Source organism: Lycium ferocissimum, chromosome 11, assembly GCF_029784015.1.
Source record: "Lycium ferocissimum isolate CSIRO_LF1 chromosome 11, AGI_CSIRO_Lferr_CH_V1, whole genome shotgun sequence".
Classification (NCBI taxonomy): Eukaryota; Viridiplantae; Streptophyta; class Magnoliopsida; order Solanales; family Solanaceae; genus Lycium; species Lycium ferocissimum.
The window spans coordinates 35657114-35671222 of record NC_081352.1 but is presented as its reverse complement, the minus strand read 5'-3'; the positions used below and the strand labels follow the sequence as shown (position 1 = coordinate 35671222).

General features: G+C 35.4%; 1 protein-coding gene across 2 annotated transcripts; it reads right to left on the bottom strand.

Annotated features, from left to right (window-relative positions):
* Nucleotides 1-560: 560 nt before the first annotated feature.
* Nucleotides 561-12222, bottom strand: LOC132035794 (ubiquitin carboxyl-terminal hydrolase 14). 2 transcript variants are annotated; one of them, XM_059425911.1, is made up of 20 exons: nt 11913-12222; nt 10438-10609; nt 10117-10229; nt 9684-10020; nt 8664-8758; nt 7945-8078; nt 7781-7837; nt 7573-7650; nt 6938-6992; nt 6828-6860; nt 6230-6310; nt 5633-5831; nt 5430-5487; nt 5240-5362; nt 4805-4893; nt 4622-4711; nt 3339-3515; nt 3134-3252; nt 2901-3027; nt 561-1033 (listed from the first exon to the last, which is right to left on the bottom strand). In XM_059425911.1, the coding sequence occupies exons 1-20, from the start codon at nt 12006-12008 to the stop codon at nt 855-857; spliced, it is 2412 nt and encodes an 803-aa protein (XP_059281894.1). In that variant the 5' UTR covers nt 12009-12222; the 3' UTR covers nt 561-854. The 2 variants fall into 2 exon arrangements, with proteins under 2 accessions (XP_059281894.1, XP_059281895.1); XM_059425912.1 differs by having other exon boundaries at nt 6828-6857.
* Between the last annotated feature and the right edge of the window lie 1887 nt (nt 12223-14109).

Sequence of the window (14109 nt, the reverse complement as noted above, 5' to 3'; positions counted from 1 at the left end):
AACCATTTGAACGTGTTGATAATTTAGGACAAACGTAGATAATAAAACATTTCGTATTCATAAATTTGCGCCCGCCTTTATATGGTCGGATAAAAGCATTTCTATTTTTGAAGGTTCTATGGTTCCAAAACTTGGTTTTAGTTGGAAAACCCACTTCTCCTCTTATAGTTAACAAAGAAAGTAAACAGCCCTACAAAATGGCAAGCTGCAATTCCGCCTTTGTGTTTATATGAAATCTGGTCTAGAGATTAAGGTGGAGATGTCCGTCAACTCCCATCTAAATGTCGTTTACAAACAAAGTCTCAATTTATACCAATTGATGTCTGTACATATTTCACATACTCAGACAAGTACTCTTACCTTACAGCTTGGCCAAAAGAAACTAAAGAAGTGGTTGGTAAAGGAAATGGAAAATATAGACCAAATACATAAACAATCCCTAAGTTGTCCCATCTTTTCATTTAAACACCCTATATTATCTGTTGGTGATTAGACACCTACCGCATGCCCAAAATATGCTATTGAACAATCAGCTACTACCGTTTAAAATAAAAACAAAACAGCAGAAAAAAGCGTAGAGAGAAAAAGGAAACGAATCTATTAGAACCAGTACAACGACCGCTACATGTATGGAAGAAAAATCTTTCAAAATCCAGGTCCTAAAGAAGTTTATACTCTTCTACTTGAGATTTGAATTTGTCTAAAGATTAAGGCATGTGAGGCATGCCATGAGACATCTGTTGTATGTATTCAACCTGCGAAACAAATGAGAATAGCAAGCTATGATTCCAGAAGTTGTGCTTGCTCCTGCATGCGTATCCCAACATTTCATCATGTTCCAAGATGTCCATCGTTCAACTCTCAAGTCTTTCAAAAAAGTAGAGGTATCCCATGTCCAGAGGGGGATTTTTCGAGACCCCAACTTTGTCATCATTGAAAATCACCCACCGACCATCTTTGTGAATATGAGCGACATAATGGCCACACTGGGTGGATGTGCCGATGTGGCTCACAAATCCAAGGAGCCTGTATTCTGTTTATCATCCAAGAAAAACTTGGTCAGACCAAGTAACATAAAATAATATAGAAGTAAAACCCAAATCTCACCATCAAGGGTCGTGATTTTGCATTGGATGAAATATATAATACAAATTAAGTATTACAAGCCTTTGAAAGAGAATTAGGAACTTCTCTATCATCCTAAAAAGGTCGTGATATTGCATTGGATGAAATACATAATACAAATGAAGTATTAAAAGCCTTTGGAAGAGAATTAGGAACTTCTATCATCCTAAAACTTTGGGTTAGGTCAAGTCCCATTAGTCCTTACTCTTACACGTTCTGGATATACGCAGTTGATCCAAACAAATAGTGGTGACTTTTCTCTAAAAGAGGTCAAGTATCAACAACGCAAAACCAAAGAAACAGGAGCCATAAAATAAATAAATTAACTTTATCCAATCTAATTTGCAGCCCTTGAAAAGAATTTGGTTTAGTGAAAGCAGCTTGTGCCCCCTTCAACCAAACAACTACTCCTGTTTCCAAATAAGAAATTAGAAGTTCAGATCAAGAAAAGCATATGGAGCATCTATCTTGACCATTTTCCAACCACTAGAAAGTAAGAACCGATGGAATGAAGCTATATGGTAGAGCCGTCTCGTCAGACAGTTAATTGGAGGTTTGAGACCCCAAGGGGCAAAAAGTGAGAAAGCATGGCAAAGAGCTACCAAATCACAAAAAAGAGAAGAAAAATAAATGCTTAATGCATATGCGGCCCCCTAAAATTGCATTTTCTCTAAAAGCGTTGTTCTATGAACCACTGAAACCCCGGTCAAGTGTGTATCAAACACAATTCGACTTACATAAAACTTTGCAAAGAAACAGGATTTCCGTCGAGGGGTTCAAAATATAAAAAAGTAAAATAAAGGCCTAAGGGGGTTCAAACTATATATACATAAAAAATAAATAATGTTTTTTTCCAGTTCGGATGAACACCCTCGGAATATGGTTTAGTATGCGAAAGATATCCAGTTAGTTTCATTGGTCATTTTCATTACCAAACATGTGCCAATTCCTGATCATTGATTGAATTGACTAATAGGTGTTACTGCTTTGTTGCATTTAGGTAGTCAAATAATTGAAAATATTCTAAAGATTTTGTTGCGGGGTATCTGATTTTAGTAATATGAACTACATGGGATTTACACTTTACAAAAGACAATCCTGTCTGAAGAATCTGGAAAGAAAGAAAAATAAAAAATATATGGAATTTGGGTTTAAGATGGTCCATCGACCAGATGGACAGTTGTGTAATAGTATGCTTAGATAGTCAAGGAAATGGGTTCATATCTAATATTTGAAAAATGCTATGTAAGTCGGATTGTGTTTGATAGACACAAAGAGCGGGGTTCAATAGGAACAACACTTCAGGTGTCAAAATGGAAAAAAGGTGCAAGTTTAGCATATTCATTAAGCCAAAAATAAACCTACTTCTTCTAAGCAGACAGATTTAAAGAATTTTCAAAGAAAGGAGACCAGAAGGAAACTAAGCTCAAGTGTGAGTGACGTTAGACAGTAGACCATAGCATTCCACATCTAAAATCCCTGACCAAGATGATTAGACCAATGAAAAGGTGGGTCTATAATTGGAAGCTTAATGGAGAAACTTAAGCAGTAGAACTAGCATTCTATATATAAAATCCTAGACCAAGCTGATTAAGCAGGATCAGAAATATGGAGCTAAAGAAACATATTAGTAATACTCTACAGAGGCTCTTCACCTACACCACTTAAAGGATAATGTCCATTGCCTCATGGATTTGCTAAGAATATATCATCGGATCTACATAAAAGCAAAAAAGCTGTCTATCAACTAGTAGAACCAGAGATAGGGAACTAACTTCCTCCTCCATCAGGCATCAAGGGATCAACTGCAGCTTCACTACTAGTTGTAACATCCATGTCTGATGCAGTACTAGCACTAGGGTTGCTGAATATCCATTCAGTAGCTTTTTCAACATCACCTCCCTGTGAACAGATAGAAACAAGGAAAGGACAAACATTATATAATAGGCAGTGAATAGCAAGGAACCTTTCTTTTAGCTCTAAATGTCAGTAGAAGTGAGAGATTTACCGATGTCTTCAGGGCCTTACGGGCAAGTTTCTCTTCAAAACCAAAGGAAACTAGCGTATCAACTTTAGATTGATCAACGTCAGGATTTTGCGTGTTTTCTGATATAGGAGCATCAATATCTGGGGAGGAAATATGCATCAATATACCCTGTATCTAGTTAAAAAAACTTGGGCAAACCTTGCTTGAAAGGAACATCAATGACTACCTGGATCATTCATGTGATTAAGTAACCAATCCATTGCGGCCTCTACTCCACAGTTGGAGGTATTGATTGCAGCCTTCTGACAATGAAGTAGATTAAATCCCATTGAAACAAGTTGTGCAACAATATCCTCGTCAGCCAGAATCTTTATTGACTGCTCCTGCTCACCAGCCCCAGCAGCTGTACATGGACAAGTAACGAAAAATAGGAGCAATTTAGTACTTCTAAAAGATGAGACAAAAGTTTCAAACCCTAAAGGAACTTGACATAGAAGTAGCACCTATAGCTAAAAACTTCTTATGTTAATTTATGCGATGATCACACACCCACTAAAAAGCTGTTAAGACAACCACCCTCAAGCTTGCAGATCCCCAGAATTAGAACAATCATTAGCTGGGAAACTGAGCCGCGACACTAATTACTCGCTTACTAAAAGAAACTATTACTTAGAGCAGGAATTAGATTAAATGGTGACTGGAATTCTATTTCATAAACTATGTATTTCTGAGTATATACTGTCCGTTAAATAGGCTCTATGCATACACAACTTTATTCTATCGCTACTCCCGCTCATATAGAAAAACTAGGACATAACAAAATATCACCTTCCAAAACACTTAAAGTTGACTACATAACAAAAACAACTGACCAAAAAGTCAAAATAAAAAATGAATATGATGCCAAATCATTTTTACATGTATGATCAGACAAACTAAATAAGGCTAAGCGATGTTCAATGTTGTCTAAACAAACAAAAACTGAGCAAGCAATTCACTGATTGGTTGAGAGAAACTAACGCAAGCTAAAGAGCAAACTCATATGATTCAGAATTAAAACACATAGCAGTGTGCAAATAGAAACAATAGCCTCGAATACAGACAACAGAATAGAATCACAAACAAAAAAAAAAATGTCGAATGGGACACATACAAGTCGGATGCCCATATGGTACATCTTCCACACCAAAAAGACAACAAATATTTCTTATGAGAAAGATCCCACGCAATTACTTTTATTTCCAAAAGGTCTTTGCCACACTTTTTCTTCTCTCAAAAAGCCAAGACTTCATGTGCTCATCATTTAAGTATAAGAGTGACAGTCCTAATACTACGAAGTAAGAAAAATTCTTGAAATAATTGAGTAGCTACAAAAGGGCGGCAAGGCAGAGAATAAGAAATGTGACACAACCAGATAGACATGCTCATATTATTATTCGCGATACAGCACCATCGGCTGAAATGGAACAAGATCGCTATGAATTTAGTAAGAGACAAGGTGATTCATACCACTGTCAGGCAACAGCTCTTCTCCTGGTTGAAGACCATTACTTCGCATGCCGCTTATGTCAATGGTTTCAGGGACATCTATGTAGACATCTAGAAGGACCGTCACAGAAAAAGATTAGCAATTTAACAAGATGGAGCAGTAGGACTCATTAGAATTATTTCAATAAAGCAGAAGTAACATACCAAGCTTCTTTGGCACCCAGCCTTCCTCCATAACAAATTTCCGCATATGCAAAACCAGATAATCTGGAAAAGAAGTCAAACCTGCAGTTCTATTTACATACAAAATTAAAAAGGATAAAAAGAAGTAGCCTCATCAGGTACGACGGTCAAGCAAATAGATAAAGCTGACAGACACTAGCCATCCACTGCTTAGAACCAACAACAACAACAACAACATACCCAGTGACTGCTTACAAACAAGACATCTATAATTTCTACAGCCAACTGTATAAGTAGTATGGAAGCCAAAAAGATAAGGTACTGGGCACTCTCAACTTTTTAACCAAACCCTACTAAAACGACAGAAGAAATGCAGGTAAACTAAATTTGAGATGCCGTAAGCAGACTGAGAGGAAATTGAAGAAATTAACTTTACAGGGAGAATAACAAGCTTACTTGATAGCTGTTGTCTTAGCCGTTAAAGCTGTGCTGTAAAAATCATGCACCTCCTCAGGAGCTGAAAAACAATCTAGGCAATCCTTCAATGACACTCTTGGGCGAACAATTTCATCAGCAGACCTGCAAAAAACATACATTTAGCTAAAGTACAGGAAAGGCAAGCATGTATTAGTCACTCAAAACTCACAGTTCTTTTCCTTCTGCAGCTCTCTCAGCCTTTAAATTTTGGAACTCTGCTAGTTCTTCTGAAATTACATACAAAATGAATATAAGAAGAGAGGCAGTATTGGAAACTAAACTATTCGTTAATATCAAGCTCTGCTGGTTATAATTTACAAAATATAAGAACTAAGGTCAGGAAGAGAGCATTAGATAAAAGAGAAAACTCACTTTTATTTACAGCCTTTTCCAAAGGAATATTAAGAGAGAGAATATAATCATTCCTTTTGTTGTACGTAACTTTGCCTGAGGAACATTGTAGGCGTTCTTCAATACCGAACTTGAAGCTCCTCGATGGATCAAAATCAGGTGTCCCAGAGTTTATCCGTTCAACTTGATCAATAAAATGCAGGAAGAACTCTAAGGCATCCTAGACATAAGTTGCTATCAATAAACCATAAGAACAGCAATAGCCATGGCAAGGACAACAAACTAAAATGAACGTAGTCGCAAGACAGAAAGAACAACCCACTGGGTTTTAAGGGCAATGAAGCGAAGGACCATGAAACTAGTATGAGCATGCACAACAGTTCTGACCATATCGGTGGCGGACTAAAATGAAAAGAAATTTGGTAGATGTAACCATCAAGCTAGCCAGACAGTGCATCAGCTGAATGAAAAGAGCTAAAATGGAATTTTAAAGCGTGAAGCAGTACCGAGAGATTGCCGGACTTCTTTTAGTAGTGAAGGATTATCATGCATTAATCTAATAATCTTAAATTAAAAACAATCGTCTAGGAATAGAAGATTCCAAGAATGTCAGCGTACCTGTTGTCTCATTGTTGAAAATTCAGGGTGACTAGCAGCTATTACTGACTTGAACATTCGAGGGCGGATACCCTCCTGTTTCTGAAAAATGATGAGAGCAAGTACTTGTAAGAAGAATAGGGAGATAGATAGGAAGTGAAAAGACATGCGATGAAAAGAAAGAGAAGGGAAAAAAAAACTTGTATGAGTTGAGTGCTAAAATTATGAAATATGCATAAGAGGAATATAGAAAATGCCTCACACCTGAAATCCCATGTAACATTAACAAAGCAGCTAACGATGTTACAGTTCGACTGCACTATCTCTAAGTAATGAGAAGCATCTTAAAAATTATTTTGCAAATTACTTAAAAGAAGTTGTCAATGAACCAGATACCAGAAGTTCTGGGAAAAGATTTGCAGTCAACTTCCACTTTTAAGGTATTGTCAACTTCCACTTTTAAAGTATTGTCATCAAGTTCAAGGCAAAATACATCTAATTACTAAACGGGCAGCAAATTTATATCAAGATTTTAATTAAAAATAAATGCTATGGATCACTCTACAAGTCCACCATGTAAATGAAATCATCATATATAAGTTCATAGGAGAGAGTTTACCTGTGAGCTAGCAGCATTCGCCGTATCATCCTTCTGAATCACCAATAATTAACTATAAGCGATGACGGAAAAAAAGATGTGACAAAAAGAAACAAAATGCTCACACATACCTCCAGAACAGGAGCCGAATATTTACCAGAAAGCAAGCCATGAGCCAGCTTTGTTCTGCCAAAATACAGGTCAGCCGTCAACAAGTTGAGCGCGCAAGCAAAATTCATAAAAATAGCTGCTATAACGTGATCTCTACCAAATATGAACATCGAAAGGCTCTCTACAGGGATCAGTGTTTATACTAAGCAACTACGCCTCAATTCCAAACTAGTTGTGTCGGCTATACGAGTCCTCACCTAGGGATGAATATGTATTGCACCAGAAAATTCAGCTAACAGCAAAACTCTAACATAATAAGTATGGTACAGCCTGAATTGCAGTTACAGGGTATGATTAGAAGACCTACTGGATAACCCCCCCCCCCCCCCGGGCGCGTCCTGATAACAAAACCTAAACAGAAAAGGAAAAACGGGAAAGAAGGTGGGGGTTGGTATCATTAATTCAGTCAAATCTGTTTTGCTGAATGCATAGTGTGTGCAGTGAGTAGCTTCCTGTAACAATGGGAAACTTAAGCACAACTCAGTATCAAACATGACACATTTTGTTAAACAACGTATTTTGCTACAGCAGAGTGCACTAGATGAGATGTAATGGAAATGGTAAACTGGTAAATGAACAGATCCAAGTTACTCACAGCTGCATGTTAAGGTCTACAGTCGGATCAGCAGGAGCTGTACTGAAAGCTTCTTTCAGACGTTGATTCAAGTAGTATCTGATAAGGATATCACATCAGATGATAAGATGTAAAGAAGGAGGAAATCCTAAAACCATTTTAACTTAAATGACATTTTTCTCCAATAAATGAACATCAAATACAATTATCACGGGTATATTTATCTTACCTTGAACAAAAGGAACGCGTTGAGAACATAACCTGCATTGTAGCAGCCAAGTAGCAACTGTACGAATGATATACGAGACCAGAGAATTTCATATGTTTCTTTCTTCAAATGAAGGTAAGAAATGCTATGTTGGCTAACCAGCATTAATAAAAAGTTATCCGCACCTGTTACCAAGATTGACTAATCCAGTGTAACCGGGGCCGAAAAGTGGTTCAACATCTTCACCCGTTTCTTGAATCCGGTTCCAATCATAATTAATATTTTGGTCTAGTTCTCTCTCAGCAGTCGTCATTTCAGTCTGGGGAAGCAAAAAAGGATTAGTCATAATAGTAGGAAGAGAAGTAACGATGGGACTATTAACGTATTACTTGGTTTTCCATAAGAAATATTGCATAAGTTTTTTTTTTTTTTTTGATAAGTAAAAGTTTTATTAACATGGTACAGGACCAAGTACAAGACAAGGCTATCACATCTCCACAATCATACTACATCCCCCCCCACAAAAACCACCCAAACCAAACAGAAATATTGCATAGGTGATAGCTCAATCATGTCAAATAACAATGACCACAAAGTAATGTAACCCGTTAAAGGATAACTTTATTTAAATTTACATAATATGAACTGCTGTAAGGGAAAGAAATCACGCAAGGGAATGTCATTGAATTAGTTGGCATCTTACTCAGATTTGGGATGAGCAACTCCAAGTGAAAGACTCATAAAATGTTGACCTTACTCTAAGGCCCGATTATTTTGCATAAGAAATATAGCAGAATCGAGAATACACGTGTAACATTTGGTTAGGCTTTAGCCATGCACATCATGCACACTTCTTAGAAGAGTAAATACAAAATGTTCATCTATCATCTATGCAGCTGCTAACCTTTTGCAAAGATGAGAAGTCGATACCAAAATGTGCTAGATGTTGTGCTAAAAGTGGGTCAATAACGCTGTCATCCTCTGGATAGGAGAAAACATCTGAACTGCCAAAGTTTGCAACAATTAGTAATCATTCAAGAAAAAAAAGCACTACATCACATTATAAACAAGGTGCTATCACCAATGTAGTAACCGGTCCAGCAAAGTCCAGTTACAGGGCCACAGTCCATTACCAGGATCTTTAACTATATACTTCTGCATGGCACGTCTAAAGCACATGTACAGAGCAGTTAATTCCAATTCCATGGTGATGAAGTTAGATATCTACTAAATACATAGACAGACAAAGTAGCTCGGTCTTTAGATTCTTTTTTTTTTTTTTTTTTTTTGGGGGGTGGGGTGGGGGGTTGAATGTGGGGTTCGAAAGTCCACAATTTTGGGAACCTCCACCTTACAACAAAACTGGAAATCTCTACAAGAAATCAAAACCAAATCACATCCAGAATGACAAAATTTAAACAGTCCAGCAAGCTGTTAAGTTCCAACCCAATAACTAATGCCTTCATTTGACTATAGGCTAACTAGAAGTATATGACTAAAGGCATTGTCATACTTGGAGAGCAACTTAAGTCTTCAAAGCTCTCTTACTTTGAATTGCGATTGCAAGGACTACGCTTTCTTGACCAAACAACCACAAAGTAACATCAATCACAAATCATAAACCAAGCAGCTTTGCAGTTAAAATAATTGCAGTAGTTGTAGTTGTAGATGAACCAGGAAAACTCCGGAACAAAAAGAAACAAGATAGGATGATATTGTTATCATGATCAACCAAAACAAAAAATAAGAGCCACAAAGAAATTTCAGTCAACCAAAACAAATTAAGAGTTAAGATGCAACTGTGGTCAACCAAAAGAAAAAGAAGAGCTAAGCAGCGAATCCAGTCAACCAAAAACTGAAAGAAGCAGCAACTTTCTCAGTAAACAACTTCTGAGCATAGATACAACTTATAAGATAGCATTACCTGCCCCCTCCAAATCAGCAGCTATGGTCCCAAGCTTTACAGCAAGTGGATAACCAGTTTCTCTGTAATGGTTAACAGCATGGTCATTACCACCAGTCCCATCCCAATTTTTCCTACCACATAGGATAGTTCCATCAGTTAGATTCAGCCAAAGATTCTCAGTCTTATCACATTTGGCACATTTCCAGCCCACAGGTGGAACAGCAACACCATTGTCAAGCTGTTGAAGATCAGTGGCATATTTACTGACAAGCTTCTTGTCAGCAGTCCAGGAAGCAAGTTGCTCTTTTCTCTCAGCACCTTCAGCTAGTAAAATAGCATCAACAGCCAATCTTACCTGCAGAATTTAGATGAATGTAAGCAATATTTAAATATTTCACTTTACTCTAAAACAAATGGAAAACTGTGAAAAGATATTCAAGAGTAAACATACCTTTTCAGGCAATTCCACTGATGGGAAAGGAAGAGTGACATTATCAGGCAATATAACTATTTCATAGACTTCTTCGTACTGGGGTTCACTATTGTCAAACCCTCCGTCAAGACCTAGAAGGAGAAAGGATAAGCTAAGTCAATTTATCAACAAGCTCCAACGCCAAACTAGTTGGGATAGGCTAAATTCTGTCAATTGATAGATATAAGAAGATGGAAACTAATATGGTTCTTTGTTCTCTTCTTCTTTTTTTTTTTTTTTTTTTTTTTTTGGCCGAGTTTGGAAGCTTGAAGCTATACTACATGTGAAGTTTGTAAGTACCTATAGCCAAGAGAGTGGGTTTTTTGGAAGGTCTATCTTCAGCATCTGTCTTCTTTGTCTGCGTTATATGCAGATAAAGTGGGTTCCCAGTCTTCTCATAGTTCCAACCAACATAATCCCTTCCAAATGCAAGAAAAGTATTCATATCAACAAACAGCCCGCCCTCGGATTTCTGGAAAAACAACAACGAAAACGTTAACAATTGTAACTAAATCAATAGCAACTCCTTCATAAGTGAATATATATATCCTAAATGAGCATGAATGAACACAGATGTAAAGATCAACCTAATAAACACAGCACCGGCATGGCATTTCATAGCGACTATACCATTACTACTATGTGTCAATCCCAAACTAGCTGGGATTGGCTTTATGAATCCTCTATATCTATTCCACTATATTTGACCCTGTTCTACAACTTCATAGCTGCTTTACGAAAACAAATCACTCGCAGTACTTGACTGATAAAAAAAATAAAAAAAACACTCGCAGTACTAATCAATTGTGCAGCCGTCTAACCAAATTGAAGTGAACCATAAATTGTTGTTGTAAACCCTTAAACCTTAAGGGATTAGCATGCACTGACCTTCCGAAAAATGGCACAAGGTTACGAATTACAACCTTGAAAATTGAGTGGACGACTTCTATTTATTAGTACTAGTTAAGGACTATGCGTATGAATCTTCTATATCTATTCCGCTCTATTTTGACCCTGTTCGACAACTTCATAGCCTTTTCAGGAAAACAAATCACCCGCAATACTAATCAACTGCAAGCTTCTAACCAAATCTGAGTGAACTACAAACCCTAGAAAACCTTGAAAATTGAGTCGACGACTTCTATACACACTAGTTATTATGGACTATGCGTATCAATCTTCTATATCTATTTTCACTCTGTTCTACAACTTCATTTAGGAAAACAAATCACTCGCAAAACTAATCAACTGCAAGTTTCAAACCAAATCGAATGAACTATAAACCCTAACTCATACACTCTACGGGACTAACATGAACTAACCTTACAAAAAATAGCACAAAATTGAGTCAACGAGCGACGACTCCAACTAAACTCTATAATCACAACAAATTCCAGCAAATAAGCAAACGATAATGAAGTAAAATTAAAGCGAAATGATAATTTCAGTTAGGAATTTCAGATTACCGGAGTATCAAAAGAAATGCAGCATTCGTGCTTTTAGTGAACTATAAAAAAATCAGTCGCAATACTAATCAACTGCAAGCTTCGAACCAAATCAGATTGAACTATAAACCCTAGACGAAACTCATAAACTCTACAGGGTTAACATGAACAAACCTTACAAAAAATAGCACAACGCCAATAACTACAACCTCGAAAATTGACTCCAATTAAACTCTATAATCGTAACAAATTTCAGCAACTAAACAAACGCTAATAATTTAGTAAAATCAGAGCGAACTGATTATTTCATAGAGGAATTGAAGATTATACCGGAGTATCGAAAGAAATGCAGCATTCGTGCTTGTAGATACGAGTAGTTGGTTCAGGAATACGAACACGGGAAAGGTTCGATCGAAGGAGCTCCATAGGGTTTTCGATTTTTCTGTTACAATCGCAAAGAGTAAGGGTGGTATATAAGAGAAATGAATGAATTGTTTACAACAACAAGATTCTTTGCTTAAATGTTGAGTAACCGCCTTTCTCCCCAAGAATGAAGAAAGCAAAAGCTAAAGGAGTAATGGACTTTGTTATGTACTAGTCTTCGATTTATTAGGTGTCTCAAGACCCACTAAAACACTTGTGCCTTTCTCAGCCCCCAGAATTACCTAAGGTGCTTTGCATTTAAGCTAAGCTCAATTTAGCCAGGTTAAAATGGGGACTAAATTAATAATTTAACAAAATTTTATGGGTTAATTTTGGTTATACACTTAGCTCAAATTAGTTTAATTTTTAGATGAAGAGCTTAATTTAAATTGGTCAAAAAAGGCTGAATTAATATATGAATGAGTCAGTTTGAAGGGTTAGATAAATTATATTTTCATGAATTAATTTTATTTTCCGTAGATACGTCTTCGAGCATCAATTTCTTTTTCTCCTGAAAGATCTTTTTTTTTTCTTTTTCTATAACTATAATCTTAAATACTTTTGAATGTAATTAACATAAAATCTTGATTTATACTTTGTAGTATTTTAATGTAACTTATAAATACATAGACATTTCTTGTTTCGCTAATCTTGACGAGACAAATGTTGTTATTTTCATAATTAACTTTTTTTTTTTGGGCAATAAATTTGAAATATTATCATCCACAAATTATACTTTATACTTATATATAAGCAAGAATCTTAATTTTTGTCGACCTAACAGCCAGCCCATAGGAACCAACAGGGGTAATAAAGTTGCATAATTGGCTGTCGTTGTTGCTTTCTCACTTTTGCAAATTATCAGAGCATACGTGGCCTTTGTAATTGGTCATATTGATATCAAAGTAACTTTTTGTGAATCTCTTTTAAATTATTATTACTCTTCGTCTCAAAAATACTTACATGTTTCACTTTTCGAGAATTAAATTACATAATTTTAAATAATATTTTCTTTTAAAAATCATTATATTGTTAAAAGTATTGCAATTCATAGTATTATTCATATAATTTTTTAATATCTAAATTTTAAAATATTGAATTAATCTAATCCAATATAACTCTGAAGATTAGTCAAATTGCCTTCCAAAAACAAAACGTGACAATTATTTTGGGACGGTGGGAATATATTATTTATTTTTATATGTTTTAGAAAATATTAGGCAACTTTAGAGTCTTTTTTATTTTTTATTTTTTATTTTTTATTTTTTTTACAGTTAGAGCATGTATTAGGTCTTACTATATCTTTTATTAAACCTCCAGTATTTTGCTTCTTTAGCGAGCTCATATGAGGTTATAAACATCTGTCCTAAAATTATGTTTAAGTATAGTTTTAAAATCTTTTACTTTATTAATGTACTTTAATTATTATTTATTAATATTCTTGTAAGATCGTTAGGTTTATTTGTGTAAAAACTTGAAACTAAGATTATAAATATTGTAATATGAAATTGGAGTTATTGAATTTTTTTTGGTGTATTAGATGATTCTAGAAGATGAAAACATGAATTTTTCTAATACAGGTGAAAATAAAATACATTATTAAATCTTAAATGAGTTCAAGATAAACACGAAATGAGTTTAAAGAGAGAAGCGAGTTAGAATGTCGGCTACGGGTTTGGTCGGATTCGGTAGCGCTTTGGTTAAAAACTTGTATGTGTCTTAAAAATTCATTGAGTATGTATAGATTATTAATTTATAACTAAGTAACTTAAGAAAATTATGATTCAAAACTCATTCAAATTCTGGCTCCACATCTGATCTGAAGTAAATAATTTTATCAAAATGAAAGTTAAAGATGTTAAAAGGAGTTAAATGAAAGTTTTCCTTTTATATATTGAAAATATTTTTGTTTGAAATTTTAATTATTATACAGTAAGAAGTGTAACAAATATTATATTTTTTAATTAAAATATCTGTGTTTATATTTTAAGTTAAGCCTGGCCTCATAAAACTAATAAATTAATACACTTAAAGAGCACCTAAAGGCTAAAGTCATGACCACCTTCCAGGAAGGGTGCTATGAGCACTTAGGCCTCTAGAATAC

Coding starts and splice junctions, on each gene's coding strand:
- LOC132035794 (XM_059425911.1), bottom strand. CDS start 12,008: ATGGAGCTCCTTCGATCGAACCTTTCCCGTGTTCGTATTCCTGAACCA. Junction 10,610..11,912: donor GCATTTCTTTCGATACTCCG/GTATAATCTTCA, acceptor TTGTTTTTCCAG/AAATCCGAGGGCGGGCTGTT. Junction 3,516..4,621: donor AGAGCTGTTGCCTGACAGTG/GTATGAATCACC, acceptor GTCCATGTACAG/CTGCTGGGGCTGGTGAGCAG.